The sequence below is a fragment of the Strongylocentrotus purpuratus genome, unplaced genomic scaffold (genome assembly GCF_000002235.5).
Source record: "Strongylocentrotus purpuratus isolate Spur 01 unplaced genomic scaffold, Spur_5.0 spur5_contig_820, whole genome shotgun sequence".
NCBI lineage: Eukaryota > Metazoa > Echinodermata > Echinoidea > Camarodonta > Strongylocentrotidae > Strongylocentrotus > Strongylocentrotus purpuratus.
The window spans coordinates 97,767-114,756 of NW_022145525.1; the positions used below are offsets into that span (position 1 = coordinate 97,767).

Sequence of the window (16,990 nt, forward strand, 5' to 3'; positions counted from 1 at the left end):
CATAAAACTTGGTATCTATAACAACTTCTAAATTTCTATTGACAAATTTGTTCTCAGCCAATCAGATGCCAGGATTCAGTAGCTTATAACGGTAGCTTGTAACTTGATAATGGTATTGAGTTTTATGGAACAGGGCCCAGATGGACACCTCTTATTCCTTCATTCTCTTTCCACGCCCCCCGGGCCACGCCCACATCACAGTCTTCTTAAATGCACAGTACATGGCAGCGCAGAATGAGAGAGAGGCTAGCCTGTTTGTCAAATAATTCAATATCTGTTTATTGATAACAAATCTAAACCACATTTCACACCACATAACAGGTCAAAGGTTATATCTAAATAGATCTCTATACTCAAACCACCATACTTCAATTTAGATTCAAGGGTACAGTACAGCACCGTCATATTTCTAATGGTTTGGTCATAATGAAACTATCTTTACTAGTACTCTGACTCTAAACATACACCATTTACAAGCTGCAAAGTCTAAACCTTAATTCACACCACCAAAGAGTTTAATTCCATGAGTTGTTTTTTTGTCAGCATAATAAATGCCGACCGCACGTAGAAATATACAAATTAAATTCTATCACAATATACACGTTAAAATATTCTGAAACATGACAGCATTTCTTACATGTTCAGTATACATGGCCCTCTAACATTATTTCAATCAAATCACTTTAAAGGTAAAGACCAGTATTGGAAACGCCCCAATATCAAAAAATGAAATGGAAGCTCTTTATTACCAATCATGTGAAAGAATATGTTTTGATGAATACATGATGATAACAATTTTGCCGGGAAACCGCCTACTAATTGACATATTTGGTAAATTAGTTTATCTACATGGTCTGTGAGAGATAAACGCACGTGTCGCGCACGTGTGTGTATAGTCCCATATACATCTTTCTGTGTACAGTGCTTGTAACTTTACCAAGACTGGGCCATATTTCTTATCATTTTGATGATTCCAGAACCTTGCAGTTTTTGTGATCGATTCCACAACGTTTCTTTCACAATGCAATCGCATGACCATATTCTGGTCTTTACCTTTAATCTTTCTTTGCCTCGTCTCCTGTCATTCAATTTAGGTAATTAATCAAAATATCACTAGAGATTTCATTTTTTAGTAATACTTGAATTTTGGACATGATTATCAACTAAGAAATATTTGAATGATATCCTGCACATAAATGAGCTTCATGGTGGATCTTGCAGGTTACAAATCAATCAGTCTATAAAATCTACTATGATCTGAAATTATTTTCTATAAAAATGGGAGTTTTTGCAATAGTCTTTAACACAAAATTCACGTTTTTAAAAGTTTATATTCAATAGAGTTTTCTATTGCCTGCTCTTTTGAGTATCCAATCTTTCCCGAACATGAAATTTATTTAAAATTTACTGTAAAGTTACGATTGATTAAAAGAGATACAACTACCAGTAATCAGAAACAGATTAATCTTGGGAAGACAGAATTGATTGTAACTTTTTATGTTACAGGCCACTTATCATTTCATTCAGTCAATAAGACAATAAAATATATCCGATAGAGACTTCAAATTATAGAATATCATTAACAATTATTAACAATTCTTTTGGAAGTAAATATGACATACCTCACAAATCAAGTAAAAACTAACAATTACATCATAAATTATCCTGAGATCTGCTTATTTCAATACAGGTCAGAAACTATATTTTCTCATACTCTGGGGCGACTGAATTTAGATTATTGTGATGATCCAACCAAACCAACTATACTGCAATTTTCTTGGCTATCAGATAATAGATTTTATAGTCCTCATCGTTTGTGTGTAATAAATCAATTAAATCAGTGATTTAATTGAATCTACAAATATCAATTATTTAAAAAAGAAAAGGAGAAGAAGTTATTTGACCATAATTTACAGTCATTTCATATTTAGTTAATATAGTGTACTTGCTCTAAAGGAGCAAACTTTATATGAGCTAAAATTGGTGGGCATCTCTGTATAAATTGCCCATCAAATACTGCTCAAGAAGCACATAGCATGGGTCAATAAACCTCACTGAAATCTCTCTCATATCAATATTGCATAATGAGGGACCATTTCTGTATCTATTTCTTGTAACTCTCTCTCATACCCTTGGAACCATATCTGGACACCTACCCCGGCATCCACCCCCCGGATAACCACCCCAGGTTAACTACCCCCTAGGACAACTACCCTTAGGATAGTTTACCTAGAGGATGGTTATCGTAGGGGGTAGTTGTCCTAGGGGGTAGTTGTCTGGGGGCTAGTTGCCCCGGGGGGTAGTTGTCCTAGGGGTAGTTGTCCTAGGGGGTAGTTGGCTGGGGGTGGTTATCCGGGGGGGGGGGGGGGGGGGGGGGGGGGGGGGGGGGGGGGGTGGATGTCCATTGGGTAGGTGTCCTAGAACCCCTTGGAACATGCAGAGAAGAAGAGCACTTGAAACGATTGCTTTTAATAGCAGATCTATGAGAGTTATTCCTGTTTGGATGCCTGCGCCCTAGATGCTTCAATATCCTCAAAGGTTGGAAGGCCACAAGGGAGAGCTAAGATGGATGGTTCTTCATTCAGAATACGCTCAGCTTCCTCTGTCAAAACAAACAAGACAATCTTATTAATATTATAATAATTATAGTGGAGCCTTATATAGCGCCTGGCACATTGCCACTCCAGGGCCATGTCTTTAGAAGCCCCCCCCCCCCCTCGACATTTTTTGCGATAATTTTTTAACGCAAGAAAATCTTGCACTGAAATTTCGTGACTTTTTTCTTTCAAGTCTTGCGCATCTTTTGAAAGAAATTTTTCGAAAATCGGACCTACCATTACAAAGTCACGTGTCCTTTCCTCTCTGCATGTCATCCTGAAAATCGCTCATTTTTGTGATTTGTGTACAAAACATATGGAAATCTCATTTTTCAAATAAAGATAAATATAAAACAACATAAACAATAAAATACATAAGTTAAAAAAACTATGAAATACATAAGAAATTATCAAAACAAGAGATAACATAAGGAATAACCTGGCTCTTTCAACTTGTTGTCTTGTATTATTATTCCAAAGGGTCTAACAAATATATGTAGTGAAAAAGAATGCTTAAATATGAATAATGTATGATTTATGTGCGAAAATGTAAATTTTATGACCTTATTTGCATAAATTACCATAAATATGCAAATAGTGAATTTTTCAAAAAAATTAAATTACCATAGTATTCTATACATTCACTTGACATGTATGCAAATTTTCGCGGCGATCGGCAGTGAAACGGCCGAGATCATAGGTGGGGGGGGGGGGGGGGGGGGCTTAGAAGCACCCCCCCCCCCCCCCCGGGCTATGCAGTTTCAAAATAGCCGGGGGCTATATAGGGTTAAGAGTTATGCACATAATTGCGATCGATATAAATCGCTAATTTATTGTGATTATTATTAACTCATTATAAGATGGGACCCTGAAGCTCCATTATTATTACCCCGCTTTAGCACAGCTGCCATTACAGTGCTCAAGCATTTTAAATTAATTCCTGCCAGGTACCCATTTATCTCACCTAGGTAGGGTGAGGCAAATGTCTTAGTCTGTGATCATATTGTCGAGTGATTCTGAATAATGTATTATAGAGGCCAGAATGATAAATTACTTTGTGGACCACTAGGATTCAAGCATATCATGGACCTATTAAGAGATGGAGGAATATTCTTAAAATTAGAGATTCCACTCCCCCTCTTGATTGATAAAAGTACCACATTAGAATAACTGGACCAGTTCACATATAAAATGATCTAATTAACAACAAAAACTTTGCTCTGAACATGTTTTTTTTTTCATGCTGATATCCTAAATTTAAATTTCACTTTTTAAGGATAACATCTGTGGAGAGATTATGGGATAACTTTATAATGTCTATGATAAACCATCTTTGGTGAGTGGTCACTATTAACATTTCAAAGCAATAATCCAAACAAATCGACAGAGTATTTTTATAATTCTTTCCTTACAATTACAAATCTCTTCATAATATGCTCCACAACACTCATTGGGCCCTATCTTACAAAGAGTTGCGATCGATCCTCCAATCAATCGCAAGTTTCCAGTCTCCTATCTGCTATTTACATAGTTGCGAATGATATCAATCACAAATAAGTTGCGAATAAAGATAAAGGTGAGTTCTGGTAATGCGATTGCATTGTGAAAGAAAAGGTGTGGAATGGATCAAAAACAGTTGATCATGTAGCATGTAAGTATTGGTGTGCACTGCAAGGTTCTGGAGTCATCAAAATCATAATAAATTTGGCAGAGTCTTGGTAAGTAACAAGCACTGTACACAGAAAGCTATATATGGGACAACACTCATGGTGTCAGGATTAGTACTACCTTAATTTCCTTGTCTTTCTATGCTCATTACTCAGCCAGTATACATATTCTTCCAAAATTGTTTGGCACATGTCATTTATTTGTAATCTCGAACATCTAGTGTAAATTTCGTTTGATTCTGTGAAAATTAATTTTCTTTTTTTTGCCAGAACTCAACTGGAGTTTATCTTTTATATCAACTCTTTAAATAATAAACACTTCAAAAGACCAGTTGACCCGACAACAATGCTGTAAAGAGGATTTTAAGAAAGGAATGTTAACTTACTTCTTATTCTTTCAACCTTGGTATTGAAGCAATAATCCCATTGATAACCGACCAAGAAGGTGAGAGGGATCAGAGGTACTAGAGCAGCCTTGTTTCCTTTAGCAGCACTGTATCATAAATAATAAATAAAAACAAACAAACAAACTTTGCATTAAACACAACATGTCAGAGAGAGGGGGGTGGCGGCATTTTAGACGCTATTCATAGTGCGAAGTCTCTCCATTTTTCCCGTGTTCGGCAAGGCTCTACCTTTGCCATAAATTTTCCTCAGTCACTTTCAGAGCGCAACAAGGTACTCCGAAACAACCGGGCCCTAACGAACATCTGTATGAATATATACATGTAGGTACCCTGCTGCATGTGGTAAGGTAGAGTTGCATGTATCAGAGTTACTGGTATTATAGTTGTCTTGTCATCTCTCAACAGGTGGCATCATTTGAAACAATATGTGATCTTGTGTATTATTATTCATATACATTTCAATGTTTAATAACAGTGCATAAGTATCTGTGTATTTGTGTGTAACAAAGAACAGAAACATTACATTACATTACAAAAAACAAAATAATAATAATAATAATAAAAGACAGGTGACTTGGATGAAAAAGAGACGGGAAAGGGTGTTGATTTTTTCCAGCTAAATCCTAATAATATTTCACTTCTAAAGGAATTACAAGTAATAAATAAGACAATTGCTCCATTTTCTTAAATGTTCATATATGGTTCTTCATTTAAAACAAGTACTATACTGATATTCACTTCAAGTGACTATACATGTTGATGGTTGAACAAATAAATGAATTTAATTGAAACTTCTAACTGTACTTATTTCAAAGAGACTGGATGTGCAATATCAGACCTATTATGGTACAAAATAAATTTATGATTCGCTGTGTTATTTTCATTGCGATTTAATGTGGTGTATATTAATGGAAATCTAACCTTGATGGCAAAATACTCTAGAAGAAGAGAGAAAAATCAGAGAAGCATACTGGTGAAAGTTTGAAATAAATCAGACAAAACATGAGAAAGTTATGAATTTTTGAAAGTTGCAATCACTATGGGTATGGGCTCTTCAAATTGGCTGAATTGATAATGTCTATGTGATGAGATGGCGGAAAACTTTTCTTTGTTCAAACACAGAAAATGACTAACATTTCAATTTTTCAAAATTGTATGACTCGAAGGATGATGTTCCCTTTTTAGAGGACCTGTAATAAACTAATACTATACTCTCCAAGATATATGTGAAGGTGTTGTGGACTAGTGGATACGTCACCGGACTGTGGATCGCACGGTTCCCGGTTCGAGTCCCGCCGCGGCACTAATGTCCTTTGGCAAGACATTAATCTACATTTGCCATACTCTACCCAGGTGAGGTAAATGGGTACCCAGTAGGAAGAAATTCCCTGAATGCTTGAGCACTTTTAATAGTAGCTTGGTTAAAGCCGGGGTTAGAATATGATTGCAGGGCCCTCAGGGAGAACAGTATGAATACTGATTAGGCTACCCTGGGTAAACATACATATTATCATTATTATATTTTGAGTAGTGCCCCAAGGGTGAAGGCACTTGGGAGAAAAACAGAAATTAGTGATATTTCTGTACGCATCAAACGGAAAAGTATCTGTCACTACGTCACATTCTACAGACAAAATTGCCAATTTGAGATTCACATAGCTGTAATGACCTCCTATATCTAACATTCATAACTTTCTTAATTTTGGTCTGATATATTTCAAACTTTCGCTATCCTGTTTCTCTGATTCTACTGCTTTCATTCAATAAAATTATTACAAGGGTTGGATTGTCCTTATAATAATAGACCTTATAAAGAATTCCTTACCCTGCCAGGCCTGCTACTGCTACTACACCGTAGAATGAAGCTAACCAATTAAACAATTCTCTAGATCCAGCAAGCTGCATAGCCATGCCTCGCTGTCTCATCTTATTCTGCATCTGGATTTGACGTTGTACCTGGAAACAAACAAATGTGTCAAAATGATATCGCTAGTGATATTTGTTTGTCTCGCAATGTATGGTCAACAAGGGATCTGAAAGATCACAACGTTTCGTGCGCCGCTGCAACACTTCGTCAGGTAATAAAACAAATGTGGTTAATAATAGTCTCTAATGTCTCTAATCGCTTTAAAGATGTATTATTACCCCAGTCATCAGATGCAAGTTTCTCTGTACACAATTTATGCACATTCTCCATTCCCTGGGGAGCTTTCCAGCCAGGCATCAGTTTACAGATACTCACAATGCTGTGCAAACTATGTAGCATGCTTTAGCATAATCAATTTAAATTTCTTGGGGATGAAGCTTCCTCTAGATGTCAAAGCTTTCTTAAAGGTATCGTTTAACAATATTAAATTTGAGATACACGGTCCTACATGTTATCCGTGTCTGTAATATATGGTGTAATATTGAAGCCCTAAAAAATTGCGCTTCAAAATGATCAAGAAAAGCCTCAAAATAGTAAAAAATCTTTGAGTGACCGGTTTTACCATACTTGTTTTCCCCAATTTCTTATCATTTTGATGATTCCAGAACCTTGCAGTACACACCAATACTTATATGCTAGATGATCAACCTTTTCTGATCGATTCCACCATGTTTCTTTCACAATGCAATCGCATGACCATAACTGGTCTTTACCTTTAATTAGAAAATTAAAAGAAAAATCACAATATTTACAAATAATTTACATTGTGCATACAAGGCTGGGAACTTATTTTTACGAGTCAACTTCTCAATCTACAATCTTGCAATTGATTGTCATCATGTAGATTGTTGCTCTGCAATTCACATTCAACAGTCAGGGTTGACTTATGATGACTATAATGTCGGCAAACCTTGATTTATTAGCTTCAAGAACAAAGTGACACCCAGTCATTATTCCAATGCATGTCTAACAGTAAAGTCTCCGTTTTTGTTTAGTGATTTTGTTTCTAATTATGTACTTTATTTTTTAATAATGTGATTTCTTTTGATTTTACCAATTAAAAACAAAAAACAAATCAAAACAAAACCGTCCAATTGAAAACGGATAGTGCCATGGACAGTCGGATACCGGACAGTTAAACGTTTGACCAAAGCACTACTATAAACTTACAGTTGTGACTTGCATTTCTGTCATAAACTCCTTGTTCTTCTGGAAGCTCTGATCCATAGCTTTAGCCATCATTGACCCCATGGTGATGTAGTAGGTGTACAACCTCTGCTAAGGTAGAGGTTGGAGTATACATGAAATAGAATAGAATAATAAAATAATGGTAGTTGTAATAATAATGATAATATATTACGTTGAGAGCATCTTTTCATTATATACAAAGCGCATATATACAAGAAATACTTACCTAAAAAGAGAGAGAACATTATCATACAAAGCTTACATCAATTACAAACAGAGAGGAATTTTACAACAAATTAGAAATGATGTATTTTCAGACATCTCTTGAAAAAACTGTGAGAGTATGACAATTCTAAAGTACAGGGGGTAAGGAGTTCCAAGTTGTGGGGGCAATAACGGAAAAGGCCTTATCACCTAATCTGTTTACTAGTTCGAGCCTCGAGGGACGTTAAGTGTTTTACTACTGGCTGATCATGTGCAATACATGAATGTGCATGTGCAAATGGAGTAGATCAACTAGGTATGCTGGGGCCTGATTAATATTGAGACACTTGTAACTGAGAGTAAAAATCTTATGTACGATAAATTTTTATCAACTTGTAGTCCTCTGGAATAATAATAATAATAATAACATTTAGCTCTTATATAGCGCATTTAATTACCGAAGGTAATTCAATGCGCTTTACAAATGTAGAAGACAATAGAAATAAAGACATATATAGAAATAGTTACATGTCTATAATCAAAACTTACAAGTAAGAAGGCAAAAATCGAAAGTATAACTTCTATTAAAGGTGATAGTCGACATGTAATATTTTAAAATTATTATAATGGTGAGGAAGGCCCAATACAACAATATAAATATGAATAGATAAATAAAAATCAGCATTCAGTCGGTCACAAAGATGGTACAAACCAGTACAATACGGGGAACATATGCCCCTTTAATAACGACAAAGTTTCAGTCTTCTAACAATAGTGAAGCCGAGTCTAGCCAATCCAGCAAAGCATAGAGACTTTGTGTATGGACCTCTAGTGCTGTACTACGTGCTGAAAGGCAAAACTTTCACACAATACACACAATTGCACACTAATGCACACAATGAATACGATGAGGCTGATCGGCAAGTTTGACAGTAGACTCACAATTTGAATTTTCAAAATATTCCTTCTAACAAGTAGCATCGATAAGTTGAAAAGATTATATTTTACTGCTATTTAGGTGTCATTAATTGTCACTAAAGTACCGATAGTACAGTGGTGTTTGAAATGTTGAGAATCAATGGAAGAGTTTTTATACACAGCCAGGATAGTAATGCAGCTATGTGTGAGTCTAGCTGGACTTCAGTTCCAGCGGCGCTCCATCGACAGTGGCACGGCATGGAACAGGCGAGACTGACATTCAGTAGCCGCTGCCTTCTCAGTGCCAATTGCACTGCCTGTTCTGTCAAGATATCTGAGAATCGAAAAGGTAAGATAGACATAGGCTCTAGATCTAGTGCAGTATAATCGCTACAGTAGAAAATTTAACTCTAAATTTACTTACTACGCATTATGTCATATATCACATTATTATTAATGAAGAATGATCTAGCTCATTATCAAAGGAAAATTAAAACTTACTTCAAATGAAAATGCGTCAACTTCAAGTTTCGCTTCGTCGATCTTGAGTGTGCAAGCTGGTAGCATATATTGGCACGAGCTTTAGTGGAGTCATGAATATTCATTAGTCCCTACGTCACAGACGTGCGGCGTGCGTAGTGTGTCATATACACATATTAGTACACGAGTACGTTTGTAAGTATTAGAACATATACGTTGCTCCGGAATGAAGAGAATCGCTATAAAGGACGAATTACTCCGTGAAGCCAAGTACGAACAGAGAATTGAAAGCAACTACACTCCCTAATCTAGCTAGTTTTGTAATAACAAATAGGTATTTTTTTTTCATAATAGTTTACTCTTTCGTGGCTTCATACTAAGGAACTTTCAAAAAGATGATTTGTAGAAAAAAGAAAACTGAAGAAAAGAAAACATGTGCACCCAGCAGTTCAATGCAGTTCCTACCTATAGGCCTACCTAAACCCACCTATACTTGCATGTTGCTTAAATAGTTGACAGCCACAATATTTAGTAAAATAATAGGCGTTTCATGTATTTTAATACTGGTAAGTTGCTCGATATGATTTGATTCGATATATATCTCATTAATGAAACCATCTAAAGGCTATAAGTCTCAAACATATCTTCACCATTTAACCGAGTGCCAGCAGCATTAAACCATGCCCCCAAATTTAGTGATCTTCTTTTGGATATCGAAATACCGAGGTTTCACTGGTTTATTTAGCAAAATGAAAATTGTAATACTATAATGTTCGAGTACATCACTCAGTATATGATTTGATCAGATATATATCTCATTAATGAAACCATCTAAAGGCTATTATACTCTCAAGCAAACCTGCACCATTAAACCGAGTGCCAACACCATTAAACCATGCGCCAAATTTAGTAATCTTCTTTTGTGTGTCGAAAGACCGATGTTTCACTGGTTTATTTAGCACCATGAAAATTGTAATACTATAATGTTCGATTACATCACTTTGTATATGATTTGATCCGAGATATATCTCATTAATGAAACCACGCAAAGGCATTCTAGTCTCAAACAAACCATCACCATTAAACCGAGTGCCAACACCATTAAACCATGCGCCAAATTTAGTAATCTTCTTTTGTGCATCGAAAGACCGAGGTTTCCCGGGTTTATTTAGGGAATTGGAAATTTGATACTATAATGTTCGATTACATAACTCAGTATAATGAAACCATCTAAAGGCTGTTATAGTCTCAAACAAACCTGCACCATTAAACCGAGTGCCAACACCATTAAACCATGCGCCAAATTTTGTAATCTTCTTTTGTGTGTCGAAAGACCGAGGTTTCCCGGGTTTATTTAGGAAAATGGAAATTTAATACTGGTAAGATGCTCAATTACATCACAAGGTATATAATTTGATCCGAGATAATCTAATTAATAAAACCATGCAAGGGATTCCAGTCTCAAACAAACCTTCACCATTAAACCGAGTGCCAACACCATTAAACCATGTGCCAAATTTAGTTAACTTCTTTTGTGTATCGAAAGACCGAGGTTTCACTGGTTTATTTAGCACCATGAAAATTGTAATACTATAGTGTTCGATTACATCACTTTGTATATGATTTGATCCGAGATATATCTCATTAATGAAACCACGCAAAGGCATGCTATAGTCTCAAACAAACCTTCACCATTAAACCGAGTGCCAACACCATTAAACCATGTGCCAAATTTAGTTAACTTCTTTTGTGTATCGAAAGACCGAGGTTTCACTGGTTTATTTAGCACCATGAAAATTGTAATACTATAGTGTTCGATTACATCACTTTGTATATGATTTGATCCGAGATATATCTCATTAATGAAACCACGCAAAGGCATTCCAGTCCCAAACAAACCATCACCATTAAACCGAGGGCCAACACCATTAAACCATGCGCCAAATTTAGAAATCTTCTTTTGTGCATCGAAAGACCGAGGTTTCCCGGGTTTATTTAGGGAATTGGAAATTTGATACTATAATGTTCGATTACATAACTCAGTATATGATTTGATCAGATATATATCTCATTAATGAAACCATCTAAAGGCTATTATAGTCTCAAACAAACCTGCACCATTAAACCGAGTGCCAACACCATTAAACCATGCGCCAAATTTTGTAATCTTCTTTTGTGTATCGAAAGACCGAGGTTTCCCGGGTATATTTAGGAAAATGGAAATTTAATACTGGTAAGATGCTCAATTACATCACAAGGTATATAATTTGATCCGAGATAATCTAATTAATAAAACCATGCAAAGGGATTCCAGTCTCAAACAAACCTTCACCATTAAACCGAGTGCCAACACCATTAAACCATGTGCCAAATTTAGTAAACTTTTTTTGTGTATCGAAAGACCGAGGTCCCAGGGTTTATTTAGGAAAATGGAAATTTGATACTATAATGTTCGATAAAATCGGTCAGTATATGATTTGATTCAATATATATCTCATTAATGAAACCATCTAAAGGCTTTATAGTCTCAAACAAACATGCACCATTAAACCGAGTGCGAACACCATTAAACCATGCGCCAAATTTAGTAATCTTCTTTTGTATATCAAAAGACCGAGGTTTCACGGGTTTATTTAGGAAAATGCAAATTTGATACTATAATGTTCGATAAAAGCGGTCAGTATATGATTTGATTCGATATAATCATTAATGAAACCATCTAAAGGCTTTATAGTCTCAAACAAACCTGCACCATTTAACCGAGTGCCAACACTATTAAACCATGCGCCAAATTTAGTAAACTTCTTTTGTGTATCGAAATACCGAGGTTTCACAGGTTTATTTAGGAAAATGGAAATTTAATGTCGGACAATGTCGGACAATTATATATTTATTTTCGGGGGGGGGGGGCTGAAGTGGTTTTCTTGTAAAATATATCGTCTTGTCACCAAATCAAATTTTCACAAATTTGACTCTCAGTCGAAGGAGGGGGGGGGGGCAAGATTTTCATCACTGGAGCGGGAGAATATTAGCTAGATCATTAAGATGTCTCCATATAATATTATAAGCTAAATAGAAAAATATATTTTTAAAAAGACATAATAGTACAGGGGACGCCACCGTTCGCATAATGCTTTACGGTAACAAATTCCACTCTCTGTCGCTTCCTTCCTTTGCTGAGGATTAGGGACATGATAGATCAGCCCAGGCGCGAATCCAGGATTTCTTAGAAGGGGGGGGGGGGGGGCAAAATTTGGAATTATGCGAGCCAAATATTGGAACGTAATGGTGACCAGCAGTGGTGTAATGAGCAAAAACGTTTGGAGGGCAGACAAAAATCCGGGCTCATACATGCGGCCCCGCTAAACGTTTTTCAAAGTGGTCGGGGGTCTTTTTACGATCAGGTAGAACGTATAGCTTAAATTGGTGATGGGTCTAGGGGCAAAGCCCCGGCGGGGGTGAAGGGGCGGAGCCCCCGGAAGCTCAGGGGGTATGGGCATGTAATGACGGTCAGATGAGCATCTAGGGGCCCGGCTTAGTGCCCAAGGTGGGGTCCAGGGGCAGAGCCCCGGAAGCTCAGGGGTTTTAGGCATTTAAATACGGTCAGATAAGCATTCAGGGCCCCGCCTTAGGGCCATTCGTTATAGGGGCAGAGTCCCCGGAAGCTCAGGGGTTTTAGGCGTTTAATTACTGTCAGATGAGCATATTTTGATACCTTTTTGTGAAACTGGCATGACCCTAATTAGAATCGAGGGGGCGAAGCTCCCAGGAGCTCAGGAGTTTAAGACATTTTATACCGGTCAGATAAGCATTAAGGAGCCTGGTGAGGTCGAGGGGGCGGAGCCCCAGAAACTCAGCGGTTTTAGGCATTTAATTACGGCCAGATGAACATATTTTGATACCTTATTTGTGACACTGGCAGGTTACTTATTGGCGTGGGGTCCAGGGGGCGAAGCCCCCAGAAGCTCAGAGGTTTTAGGCATTAAATTACCGAAAGATGAGCATCCAAGGGCCCGCCTTAGGGCCCTAGGTGGAATTCAGGGGGCAGAGCCTTCGAAGGCTCAGGGGTTTTAGGCATTTAATCACGGTCAGATGAGCATATTTTGATACCTTATTATTTTGTGAATCTCGCAGGACACTATTATTTCTTCCATTCTCCCTTTCTTTCTATATTCTCTTTGATATACTTTTTCAAAAAAAGTGTGGGGGTAGCTCGAGGCCTCCGAGCCCCGCCATTTCGCGGGCTCTGACATGAAGGCCTCTAAATAATCATATTTCTTGCCAGACTGTAAATTGAGGAATTTGTCATTTTCCAACAAACGGATGCCTTAAAAATTATACTTTACTAAAAAGTGAGGACAATTCTCGGAAAAGTATGTCATTTATACACATTTATAAATCACCGGTATCGAATTAGAAATAAACCATGTTTTATTTATAGTGCCCCCCCCCCCGCCCGATCTACACCTTGTTGGCGGGACAAAATCGCAACTGATCTCCCCTACCTTTCTTCTTTCTCTTTTTTTTCTTTCCCTTTCTCTCCTCTTTCCCTTTCCCTTACATTCCTTCTCTCTCGTTTGGGTTTGCTTGGGGGGGGGCAAGGGCCTTTTGCCCCCCCCCCCCGCCCGATCCACACGTTGTTGGCTTAATCGCAACTGATCTCCCCTTCTTTTCACCCTTTTCTTTTCTTCTTCCTCTTTTTGTGCCCTTTCAGCTCTCCTCTTTACCTGTACCTCACTTCTCTTTTTTTGGCAGGGGCGGGGGGGGGGGGGAGAGGGAAGAGCCTTGTGGTCCCTCCCCCGATCCACAACTTGTTGGCTGAAAAATTGCAACTGATATCCCCCTTCTTCCTCTTTTTATCCTTCCCTTTTTCTCTTCTTTTATTTGTTCTTTCCCTTTCCTTCCTTTTTTCTAATTTTTTTTGATGGGGGGGGGGGAGGTAACACCCTTTCGCCCCCCTATATCCTTCTTCTCCCCCCTTTACTTTTATTTTGCCTCTTCTTTCTTAAACTTTCTCTCCTCTTTCCCTTTCCCTTATTTTCCTTCTCTCTCTCTCTCTCTCTCTCTCTCTTCTTTTTTTTTTGGGGGGGGGGGGGGGGCAAGGCCCGCTCGGCTCCCCTGGATCCGCGCCTGGATCAGCCCCTTGATGGCAACGCTGCCACATCCCCACTGTCCCTCCCTCCTTGAAACATAAACAGGCTACACCATCTATGAACTAATTGGACGAGAATTGTCGGTAATATACTTGTACCAAGGGAATACTGCGTGGAGGGTGGGCCGAATGGCGCAGCGTGGTCGGACTGATTAAGGGGCGGGGGGGGGGGGGCTGGGGCCTGGGATGATGGCTCACGTACATATTTGGGGCACGCCTTTTTTTTCTTTTTCTCTTTTGGTTCAGAAATGTACGTTTTCAATGTTTTCAATAAATGTTTTCTACAAATATTCGGGGTCACGTGGCGTCCCCCCCGCAAATGTTTAATGAATATAAAATAAAAATAATTACAAAACTGAGAAATATCAGCCCAAAGAGGGAGGGAAAAAACCCCGACCGACCCAATTTTTTGGCTAAAGGGCAATACAACATCTTTATGAATGATAATGACCATTATAAATAGAGACTCTCATTCCGCATTATGAATAGCGACCCTCACGTCCATTTTCCTAAATAAACCAGGGAAACCTCGGTCTTTCGATACACAAAAGAAAATTACTAAATTTGGCGCATGGTTTAATGGTGTTGGCACTCGGTTTAATGGTGTTGGTTTGTTTGAGACTAATATAGCCTTTAGATGGATTCATTAATGAGATATATATCTAATCAAATCAGACTTAGTGATGTTATCGAGCATCTTACCAGTATCAAATTTCCAATCCCCTAAATAACCCGGGAAACCTCGGTCTTTCGATACACAAACTTTTAAAGAAGATTACTAAATTTGGCGCATGGTTTAATGGTGTTGGCACTCGGTTTAATGGTGATGGTTTGTTTGAGACTATTTAGATGCAGGGGCGTCGCTAGACCTTTTTCAGCGGGGGGGGGGGGGTGTAGAGGCCAACGATTACCGACAAAAGTAGCCTCCAATTACCGACAAAATTAAATTTGCAATGTCTACAAAGTCAACCCTATAAACCTGGGGCCGAAGGCTAAAATTGTTTTTCCTATGGACTATCTATAGTACTTGCATATGCGCAAAATGGTCATTTTCCTCGACGACATTAATATACGAATTATTTCTTCAATTTAGTCAGCATCATAGCTATATATTTTAATGCAGGCGCGGAGCTAGGATCTTATTTTAGGGAGGGGCGGTAGTGAGCAAGAGAATCACTTAAAAGCGTGCTCATAAGGGGTGTGGGTGATGAGCCTCCCGCGCGAAGCGCGGAAGCTTAGACGTTTCCTTAAATTATTAGGAAAAGAAGACGATTAATTGTACCGTTTTCGACTGGTAATCCTAGGCTGGATGAAGTTTCCCCCCTCCCCCCCCCCCCCCCCTCCCGCGCGAAGCGCGAAAGCTTTGACGTTTCATTAAATTATTATAAAAAAAAGAAGACGATTTGCTGTACCATTCTCGACTGTTTATCCTTTTCTGAATTCAGTATTCCCCCCGCGCAAAGCGCGGAAGCTTTGACGTTTCATTAAATTATGAGAAAAAGCAGACGATTCGGTGTACTGTTCTCGGCTCTTAATCCTAATCTGAATAAAGTTTCCCCATTCCGCGCGAAGCGCGGAAGTTTTGACGTTTCATTAAATTATTAGAGAAAGAAGACGATTCGTCGTACCGTTTTCGACTCTTAATAAGCCCTATTAATATGAATTCAGTTTCCCCCTCTCGCGCGAAGCGCGAAAGCTTTGACGTTTCCTCATATCATTAGAGAAAGAACACGATTCGTTGTACCGTTTTCGACTTTTAATAAACCCTATTAATTTTGTCTGAATTCAGTTTCCCCCTCTCGCGCGAAGCGCGGAAGCTTTGACGTTTCCTTAAATTATTAGAGAAAGAACACGATTCGTTGTACCGTTTTCGACTTTAAATAAGCCCTATTAATTTTGTCTGAATTCAGTTTCCCCCTTCGCGCGAAGCGCGGTAGCTTTGACGTTTCCTTAAATTATTAGAGAAAGAAGACGATTCGTCGTTCCGTTCTCGACTCGTCTAAATGAAGTTTCCCCTTCCGCGCGAAGCGCGGAATTTTTGGCGTTTCATCACAATATAGAGAAAGGAACACGATTCCTCGTACCGTTTTCGAATCTTATTAAGCCCTATTCATCTGAATTCACGTTACCCCTCTCGCGCGAAGCGCGAAAGCTTTGATGTTTCCTCAAATTATTAGAGAAAGAACACGATTCGTTGTAACGTATTCGACTTTTAGTAAGCCCTATTTGTCTGAATTCAGTTTCCCACTTTCGCGCGAAGCGCGGAAGCTTTGACGTTTCCTAAATTATTAGAGAAAGAAGACGATTCGTTGTACCGTTCTCGATTCGTCTAAATGAAGTCTCCCCTTCCGGGCGAAGCGCGGAATTTTTGGCGTTTCATCACAATATAAAGAAAGGAAAATGATTCGTCGTACCGTTGTTGACTCTAAAACCTTGTTTGAATTTAGTTT

At 38.2% G+C, this 16,990-nt stretch overlaps 1 protein-coding gene across 3 annotated transcripts; it reads right to left on the reverse strand.

The window, feature by feature from the left end:
* Nucleotides 1-1,048: 1,048 nt before the first annotated feature.
* Nucleotides 1,049-9,439, reverse strand: LOC115922203 (plasminogen receptor (KT)-like). 3 transcript variants are annotated; one of them, XR_004063358.1, is made up of 6 exons: nucleotides 9,410-9,439; nucleotides 7,769-7,873; nucleotides 6,497-6,627; nucleotides 4,651-4,757; nucleotides 2,435-2,602; nucleotides 1,049-2,139 (listed from the first exon to the last, which is right to left on the reverse strand). XR_004063358.1 is itself a non-coding variant. In XM_030980577.1 (5 exons), the coding sequence occupies exons 2-5, from the start codon at nucleotides 7,847-7,849 to the stop codon at nucleotides 2,490-2,492; spliced, it is 432 nt and encodes a 143-aa protein (XP_030836437.1). In that variant the 5' UTR covers nucleotides 7,850-7,873; nucleotides 9,410-9,439; the 3' UTR covers nucleotides 2,387-2,489. The 3 variants fall into 3 exon arrangements, 2 of the variants coding, with proteins under 2 accessions (XP_030836437.1, XP_030836443.1); XM_030980577.1 differs by lacking the exon at nucleotides 1,049-2,139 and having other exon boundaries at nucleotides 2,387-2,602; XM_030980583.1 differs by lacking the exon at nucleotides 1,049-2,139 and having other exon boundaries at nucleotides 2,387-2,602; nucleotides 7,769-7,876; nucleotides 9,410-9,425.
* Nucleotides 9,440-16,990: the final 7,551 nt, after the last annotated feature.

Coding starts and splice junctions, on each gene's coding strand:
- LOC115922203 (XM_030980577.1), bottom strand. CDS start 7,849: ATGGGGTCAATGATGGCTAAAGCTATGGATCAGAGCTTCCAGAAGAAC. Junction 4,758..6,496: donor GCAGTAGCAGGCCTGGCAGG/GTAAGGAATTCT, acceptor TTTATGATACAG/TGCTGCTAAAGGAAACAAGG. Junction 2,603..4,650: donor CAAGGTTGAAAGAATAAGAA/GTAAGTTAACAT, acceptor TTGTTTTGACAG/AGGAAGCTGAGCGTATTCTG.